Below are 10,075 nucleotides of genomic sequence, written 5' to 3'. Positions count from 1 at the left end.
CAGTTCAGTTCACATAGAGAAGTCGAGTTGACTTCCAACCCTCAGTGCCAGCGCTGAAGTGAACCAAACATCACGCCGACCAAGTCCATCCTGAAGATATCCTGGTCCGAATTCATGATACAAAACCACGTTGAGTGCATTGCATAGTGAATATTTGAAAAAAGTGACGATTTTCTGTTTACATATTAAACATGGTCTATTTACTCAAGTTTCATAGAATACAAGGTAAGTCCAAAATTTTCCATTTATTATGCACAAATGTAAACTTTACTATAAATTTTTTGCTTTCTTTATTTGCAACCATTTGTGCATTACTCATCTTTATAATACTTTAAAAGATATCAAATATTTGAAATTTAACCTTCTTTTAGGAGATAAAAAAATAAAATATATTTGAATAGGCTATTTAACTAAAAATATTGTTTAGTATTTTATTAATTTGCTTAAATTAGCTAGTGAATATACAACTAATGAAAAACTTATTTTTAAATTTGTTTGATTTTAACGCAAACAATCATAATTCAATCACAAGCGATGCCTACATTTGATGTTACAATTTAAAAAAAATATTTATCTTTTTGATATTTTTTTATTGTTTTCACATCAAATGTGGCAGTTTTATTAATATTTATATATTTTTGTATAAAAAAAATTAATAATTTTAAAATAAAATAAATATTTGATGAAGGTAAATTATATAAATATACTAACAAATAAATAAAAAAGATGTCATCTTTGCATACCCTAGGCTGATTAGTAACAATTTATTAATTTTTTCTTATGTTGAATTTTATTTTGTTTGTCCTTTTCAACCTATATATACAAGATTATCAAACATCAACTCAACTTTAAGTGATTCTATAAGTAATAAAATATTTATTACTTATTTTGTTATATGTCAGTGCTGTCATTGAGTTCTAACTAATTGCAATTACATTACTATGATAATAGCAATACACTAAAATTTAAATAACAAATAATTTAGCTTATTAATTATTAATCAAAATATCCACAACTGCTCGATAATGATATGTGTCAAATTGCAATATAATATTAGCGATTGGTCATAAACCAAAATATTTAAATAAGAATTATACAATTCGTCACACTTGCACAGATGATACAAAATAGTGGCACATTAATATTTTGCTATTAGTAAATAGAGCAAATAATGTAACACGAATTATTTTTATTTCTCATGTATGTACTTCGAAGAATATATCACTTTGACCAAAGCCATACTATCTCAATAATATCATCAGATTATTCATATTAATGTGTATAATTTGAAATTAGATTATAATTTAATTTATATCTGCCTAAATGCTTTTGAAAATATCAACTATCATAACTTCAAAATGTATCTATAATGGGTGAAGTATAATAAAAACAAATTAAAATGCATATAATTAAAAAAGTAGTAAAATAAAACGCAAACAGGTTTTGTTCGATAATGCTTTTGGAAAATCACTCATTCAAGCAATTGAATCGAATCTTTATAGTATACTGGGCTATTACTCGTGTCTGTTGACTTTTCTCGTATTTTGTTCATAGATTTCAAATATGACTGTTATAAAATTTTGACTAGTTAGTGCCTGATATTAAAGTATTTGCATTTAAGCAAAATCTCTGTATTAACAATTGTAATGCAAACAATTGGCTGTAGACTCCCGGTAATATGGATATAGTGAGAAATAATCATGTTACAAGTGTTTAGTGTATAACAGTTTATCACCACTTATGACTATACTTTGAAAAATAGATTGGATTTTTTCGATCAAAATATTTTTCTACATAGTGTGCTCTCTGCAATAGCTTTCTTTACCAAATTAAACAAAAATGTAAATCGCTACAAATATGAATAAACCACTTAAGAATGATATTGATAACAGTTCGTTTAAAACTTTTAGGGTAAAAGGCAAGTTGAACTAGTGGTGTATGACATCGTGTCTTAAGGCAAATTGCTGGAACTTCCCGTAACTTAATGAAATATTCGAGGAATATTAAATGTTTTCTAATAGATTATTATAAATAATGTAACTTCCATTATTCTTATTTTATAAAATAAAAATGAAATAAACAAAACTTAATCAATCAGATTTAAAATAAAGAACTTCGTCTAATATTTCTAAGTATTATATAAACTGAATCGCAAAGTTACTAATTTGCTAAACTAAATTATTTATTTGAAGTATTATATATAAATGATGTTTAGAACTTTAGCTAGAATTAGAATTAAAATCCGAATTATTTTTCGATATTCAAAAAAAATTTTTTTTTGAAAATTAAAGAAAGAATGAAATAAAAAAAAATCTTTTTCCAAGAGCAATAGTTTCGTCAACATAGGCAGAAAGTTTTATAAATCATTCAAATCGGATGCTAAGTTCTCTCAAAAATTGCCAAACGACTGGACCTGCCTTTGCAAAAATCTAATTACCTCTTCTCCCCATCATTACAAATCAAATGTTTTTAGGATCATTCAAATCGGTTGATCCGTTGTCCTACAAACTGACATTTTCAGCACATCTCCGAAGCCGCTAGACCTGTCTTCGTCAAAAACTAATCAGCACATCTCATCAATAGGAATCGAATGTTTTTTTAACAATTCAAATCGGTTAACCGACACACACACAAACATCCATTTTTTCCGAGGTATGCCAAAATGTTCAGAAACTTCTGAAACGTGAAGATATGCAAAAATTTTCAGTTTCGATTTTTGGGCCAATACTATAACTTACCCTACGGTAAGTTATTAACATAGTTAAAACCATGACGCATATATCCTTAATACATATGATTTATGAATTATTTTTTGTTGTCGATCTGGATGAATTAAAACAACAAAATCTAAAATATGAAAACTGGGAAACTAATATTAGCGTGAAATTTATTACATAAGTGAGTGAGTACGTTTGAGCGCGCGTATGGATTGATTTTTTTCCCAAGAGCTCACGTGTCGAACTGTGATAATTGTTTGAGATAGTGCATTTGCGACAATACTGATAAATTCAGTTAAAACATCATAATTGCATCTTTTATTCTCAATTTGGCGTCAACTGCAACGGGCGCAAACTTAATATAATGTATTATTTCGTATTTGATTGAATAGGTCGCAACGGAACGAACGTTGAAAAAGCACAAAGTATTTCCGGATATCATAACCATTATTATATAGATGAACATTCAGATATTAAAATTATGAAGTAAAATATTTACATATTTCAATGAATTTAACGTGGTTTGTTGGTTTCAGTATCCTGATATTCCATAGAAAATTCCAAAAGACCATTTTTCCAGTGGTCACTGAGTAAAATTTACGTCCTAAGTACCAATCCAAAAATCGCTGTAAATTATTCATATTTTAAAGCAAATAGTTCAATATTTATTTATATTATATTTATGCATTCATTATATATAAAATTAAATCTTAATTTCGAATAAATAATAATTTTAGCCTATTTGCCAAAATAAAAAATTAATTTGAAGTTTGTTTTAGAATAATGATGCAGAATAGGTATCCCGGTACTTAATAATAATAATTGTTAACATTTAACAGCATAATTTATTTATGGAAAGTATAGAGTAGAGCAAAGCTTAAATGTTCGCGGGAAAAAAGGTCCACCACTATTATCTCAAAAACGAGTAAAGTATAGATTTCTTTAAGAATACTATTTGAAAAAATAAGACAAAGAATGAGTAACCATTCATCACCTTAATTCTTACGACTATATATAATCTCTATAAAAGCTTGCATGTGATTAGTGCAAAAAAAAACAACTAAACCTTTACATTGGCAACGGTGTAAACAATAAAAAATAATATCAAAGTAATTTAAGTTAAAAAAACATTAATAGTTATTCGATATCTGCTAATTAATATTTCTTTCAATTACAAGACCAAAGTCATATACAATGAAATCTTTGTAAAAAATGTTCCCGTAAAATTTGTATTTCACATTGGTTAAAATATGTAGATATAATTTCGCAAAGTTTCTTTAAAATAAAAAAGAATGTTGGATCTGTTTGCCCCCCTCCTCCTCCGCTGTCCCTTCTTACCCGCGCCCATGGGTAAAAAAGCGACATATGACAAATTTTAACAAAATAGTAAAAAAACATTAAGAGTTAACTGGGAATTTTACTGAACATAGTTCGATAGTTGTTTGTTTGATACATGTTGAGCCATCATAAATAATAAATGTAGTTTATTTAGTTAAGACAGTATAATTACTGAAATCAAATTGGACCTTTATGCCTCGCCCTGCCCTATTAAAAATATAGTAAACATTCATATTAAATCATCATAATAAAAATAGTTTAGCCTAAAATAGAATAATAAAAAGAAATTAATTTAAAACTTATGGTGTACATTTTGAAAATCTGAATATTTACTTATACATTTTTTAAATGTAATTTGTTACACAATGTACCCATTTTTAGCTTTGCTGAAAGTGTGACTTTTTGTTTTTTTGTATATCATTGTAATTTGTTTATGTTCTTATCATTACTGTTTTTGTCAGATAAATAGGATTTAACTATATATATTTATATAAATTTAAAAACTCTTCCAAGCGCTACCGTTGGCAAGCGATTACAAATATATTTGTTTAGTACTTTTAATTTTACAGCTATTTACTTATTATTATCAACTTAGAGAGGAATTTTAATAATATGTTTCAAATATAAATTCAACCTATTAACCTAATTAAAAAAAATAATTGCAACTTAAGGATAAAGATTGATTGTGTAAAGATATATCATGGATGATATTAAATTATGGTATACGTCTTTGTTTTTTACATTTTGTTATTGTAAGTAATTTGAATAACTTGAAGAGTTAGATTGATTAAAACTAAAACCTACATTTTTTTTATAATTTTATAATGATTTCCTTATAAGTCAGTCTCTGAAATATTTTTTTTAAATTTATTTTTCGTCGTATTATGGCTTAATAATAAATGAATAAATGAATATGTATTTCAATAATGATTGATACAGTAACTAACCGTAAGCTTTGTGCCTTGAGTTGGCACCCCAGACATCGCGGATCATGCAGTAGTGACATCCGTTTTTACTTACATAGATAAAAAATGTTTTCACTTAAACTAAACTTGAGTTAACGTTTACGTACATCAATTAAATATAGAGTATGGCAGGGCACGAAGATCCAATTTGACTTTAAGCAATTATTGTGAAAACCAAACCAATTATATCACAACAAATAACACATATCAAACAAACAACTATCTGACCATGTTCAGTAAAACTCACAGCTAATTCATCATTGTAGAAATATGTTTTTTGATGTTTTCTGAAAATTTGCTGGAAAATCGAGACGGACAGGGTGCGTCTTATTTTAATTTTAATCCCTTTACAAAATAATAGCTACAATATTCAATCAATGCAAAATATAAATTGCATAGATGCATTTTTACAGAGATAACGCTGTAAATAACCTTGGTCTGGTATTTCGTCCGAAATATTCACCAACATAGTTGGAATAACTATTTATTTAATTTATCTCCTGTAAAATTGCATATGTGTGTATGAGAATATATTAATATATATAGTCTTTAAATACTACGAGTTTAATTTTCTACTGCTGTAAGGAATATATAATCTACTATAATTCCTTCTCTATCATAAAATAATTTTTCATTAAAGGTGACAAATTTGATGGTCAAATTCGTAATGGGATTCAATTAGAATATAACCAGTATTTCGTAAATAGGAAATTTTGCTCGTCATTTATTGTAGATAAATATGTTCCTCTCATATGCAAACTGAAGCAAGCAACAGCATTTAAATTAATAAATTTTCTTTTATAATTTAAGATTAACAAAGAAATTGCATCCACTGCGTTACAGCAGAATGTACATATATACGAATGTGAATTTTTCATGTAGCTATAAACTTTTACATTTCTATACTTCAAACGTGTAATTGTAGTTATGTTCAAAAATTGATTATTGTTCGTAATTCTCACATATGAGTACATAACAATTTGTCCATGTCATGTATTCAAAATACAAAAAGATATTTTGTTTAACACACTAGCATTTTAAAACTTGAATGAAATTAAAATTGTCATGTTTAGTTTGCAATATTAAACAAACACAGAAAAACAAACTAAGTTCTTCGAAAGCATTACTTTCTACTACACCAAATATTCCACTGGCCAATTTCCAATTATCGCATTTCTATTCGGACCACTATTCAAATCTGTAATAAACTAATAGTATATTTTACAATCGGAATCGCGTTTGCAATTTTTGCTACTAGTTTCTCTTCTATGAAACAAAATAATGCAAGTAAATCATATCAACATCGCGAATTTAAAATGCACAATTATCATTGTACTACAATGGGTGTATGTAAATGAAACTATTTTAAAAATAGTGAAATTTAAAAAGTTCACAGATATTAACAAATTGTTAAAGATAAATTTTTAGGTTACTTTCTAATAATATGAAACGCCAAAATATTCTGTTTGCAAAATTAAAGTTCATAATATTCATCGCAGTGTTTGCATTCATTGTTTTGGAATTTCACGCCATTTACTCGTCGACTTTAGTAGATTTGATTCTCGAGAACATGCCAGTAACATACATTCAAATGACATTACCCAGAGAGCACTTATGTTTGTGTTTTTATTATATTATTTCATGTTCTATGCAAATTTGCACAAAAAATATTGTTCATTATTTCACGCACTCGAAAAAAATTATCACTTTGACATGAAAATATTATTACGGACATAAAACATTGAATGGTTCATTAGAATTTACTAATTACATATTGTTTTATTATATCATAGATTTATCATAATGATGTATAAATATTACAATAAATCTTTCTGTAACGAAAAATCTTCAGCACTAGATTTATGAACCGAGCCAATTTGACTCAATGCAAATTTGATTATTTAATGACCATAAAACTTTACTATTACTTTTTACGAACATACAATGGTTTTTAGTTATGTAATGATTTTTTTTATATCTTTATTAATAGTAATCAAGATACAATTTATCTTATAAGCTATTGTGACACAAAGGATAAAAAAATAATAATAATAATAATTATGAATAAATGAATAAATAAATAAAAATAATAATAATAATAATTATAATAAAGAAAAAAAAGGAAAAAAAGAAATAATTAACTAGAGTTCACTCCAATGAGTGAAGCCTAGTGTTTCATTAAGGTCGCTTGGCCAGCATCTTTTCAGTCTTCTTAGTGATGAAGAGTTGATTAGAGATGTAATGAAATATATGTAAAAATTCATTTCTCTTTGGTGTACCTATTTTCACGGTATGGCCCAATTTGACTCATAGAATGGTTTATAAGTTCGCCAGAAAAACTTATCCATAAAGGTAAATTTGTTATTTATTTGTAAAAGAAAATTTGCCTTGATTTAAACAATATATCTAAAACAAAATTTGCCTTGATTTAAACAATATGGCAAAATTGGGCGCAAAAACAGCGATCGATTATCAATTATTCTCTACTATAGGTAGATGCCAATTTACTCATTATCAGTACATGCCGAATAAACTGGATAAATTCGGCATCAATTTTGTCTGGTATCCGATGTAAAAATTCTACTGGAGCAAGAATAAAATTCGTAAACCATTTGCTTGAGCAAAATTTTAGTAACTAAGCTTGCAGAGTCATATTTAGGCTATGAACAAAATATAACTTATTTACTATGTGAAATTCGAGTCAGCCTTGATCAGTAAATATAAAAACAATAGAATATCGTGATATGTCGACATTTATGAATGATCCTGTTTTAATACCGTTTTATTCTTTTATAAAGATTATGTTTTCAATTAATAATTTTTCACGACTATTATATCATTTGCAAAAACGTTATTTGAAATGAAAAACTGAATCGCGACAGTCAAAATTGACGAAGTTTTCTACACAAATGTATAGATCTGGGAATTGTACCCTGACCATTTATAAAAGCAATGCTTATAAAAAGTTTTATTACTAAATACAGAACATAAAAATGAAAATTAAAATTGCAATTGAAAAACATTAAAATGCTGTTACATAAACACTATATTATTATAATTGCACCACGTGTAGCTTTGATATACTTGACAAAATGGTAAAAAATGTTTTCCATAAATTTTTTGATAATAATCATTTTATTTGAATTAGTTTGGAACTATTTTATTTTAAAAACTATATTCTTGCATGTGTCAAATTGGCTCACTTCAGCAAAAATGGGTATATAACCAACATCGTAAATCTAGTGTTAAGTTTCAAATAAAGATCTGGAAACTATCCAATAATAATTTTGATACACTTGTAACGTAAATTTACAAATTATGAATCAATATAGTGTATTTCTATGAGGTTTACCAGACTTTATCTTTACATTTTATTTAAATATTCTATAAAAAATCATGTCAATTTTAATATTTCCTGTTATAGTACATTTATCAAAGCATGAAAAACTCAAGTTACAACATTACGTTACAGCCAAGCCTTGAAATTTACAAGCACTAACTAATGTCTCACATTTTACTTGAAATAATACATTTACTAATAAAATATAAAAACAGAATAGCTCATTCAAATGGAATAAGAAACTAGTGATGCATAACATCGTGCCTTAAGGCTAATTGCTGGATTTTCTCATATCGAAGACTAAATTGTTTTAAAAAAACTTTGAAAAAAAATATATTTTTGACAATAGCTGTTTTAGAGTCAAAATAGCGAAGCGCCGTAGTCTCACGTATAAACATTGGTACGGAACCCGAATTGAACCCAAATTGAACCCGGAATGTGCTATGCATTTATATATATATATATATATATATATATATATATATATATAGAGCGCAAAGAATAATTACCCCCTGAAATTGAAGTAAGAGATAATAGTGTGTAACTTCAGTATATATGTTTCAATTTTCATTTTTTTCTCTACATCATTTTCTAGTTGGTTTATTTTGACACTTTTAGACAAAATTCGAAGGCGAGCGCGCACCTTGGCATTAAAACGGTTAAGATTATTTTACACATTTTGTTAAAAAAAATCTCTGAGTCTAATCTTCTCAAAGTTCTTATAAAAAATAAAATTTAAAGTTTTTAAAAATTTCCAATTATGATACTGGAAGTTCGAGCATTTTGCCTTAAGGCACGAACACTAGTTTGATGTGGTGCCGTCCAAAATTTTATTCATATATTTTAACACCAAAATTAACTATCATGCTCCTTATTAAAGATCATAGTATTTGGTGAATTACATAACGTGAAAAAATAATTGGAATGTGCACGTGTAAATAAAGTACCCGCAAGTATGTATTTCGTATACACGCTGCCTGCCAAAATTTAGTAATAGAGACGGTCGACAAAAGTGCAAAAAATATGATAAAAAACTTCAGTCAATCCGGGTACTCAAAATCATTAAAATTCAGAAAAACTAATCACGAAACATCTTTAATAATTAATTTGCAAATTACACTAAGCATGATTGAATTTATGCAAATTATATGACCATGAGGTTACATACCTATATGAGAACAAGCACACAATGTTACATGAACAATTGTGAAAATAATTAGATATGAGTTATGTAAAGATTTTTATAGTGTTAATATGTGAACTCTGATTAAAAGATATTTTTTAATGCAAGAAATATTTTGAGTAAAATATTAAAATTATTTTAGAATAATGAGTAAATAATTTTGCTTGTTACAAAATTTTAATCCAAGCAATTTAAAAAACAACTAACCAGTATATCAAGTAGTCATGAGAGCAAATAGGGTCGATAGATTTAACTTTTCATTCGTCCATCTCACATGTTCAATTCAAAATCTTGCTAACTATATATTTGGCATTGGTGGTATATACAAATGTATAGCACTATCAACACATCTTAAATATATATGGCAGTTGCTATTTTTCTGGCTTTTCATTCATCATTTTTACTATTTTTGACATATTTTGAGTTTTTATATTTTTTACTTTTGATATTATTAGAAAATCTGGTTTTTGTTTTTGAAGCAATTGTGCTGCGAAGCTGTCCTAGAGATAATCGAAGCGCGTAAGCGCCGCGT

The 10,075-nt window shown here is 27.0% G+C and overlaps 1 protein-coding gene across 1 annotated transcript in view; it reads left to right on the top strand.

Annotated features, from left to right (window-relative positions):
* The window catches only part of LOC113378610 (sialin), a 45,164-nt gene continuing 35,089 nt past the window's right edge, over positions 1 to 10,075 (top strand). The window contains exon 1 of the mRNA XM_026619156.1: positions 1 to 225. Within this exon, the coding sequence (XP_026474941.1) occupies positions 192 to 225 (34 nt within the window). The 5' untranslated portion in view covers positions 1 to 191. The remainder of the gene's footprint in view (positions 226 to 10,075) is intronic.

The sequence above is a fragment of the Ctenocephalides felis genome, unplaced genomic scaffold (assembly GCF_003426905.1).
Source record: "Ctenocephalides felis isolate EL2017-DRISC unplaced genomic scaffold, ASM342690v1 CF-g0.4_SCAFFOLD_01886, whole genome shotgun sequence".
NCBI lineage: Eukaryota > Metazoa > Arthropoda > Insecta > Siphonaptera > Pulicidae > Ctenocephalides > Ctenocephalides felis.
The sequence above is the reverse complement of the archived record's forward strand: the minus strand, read 5'-3'. Positions and strand labels throughout refer to the sequence as shown.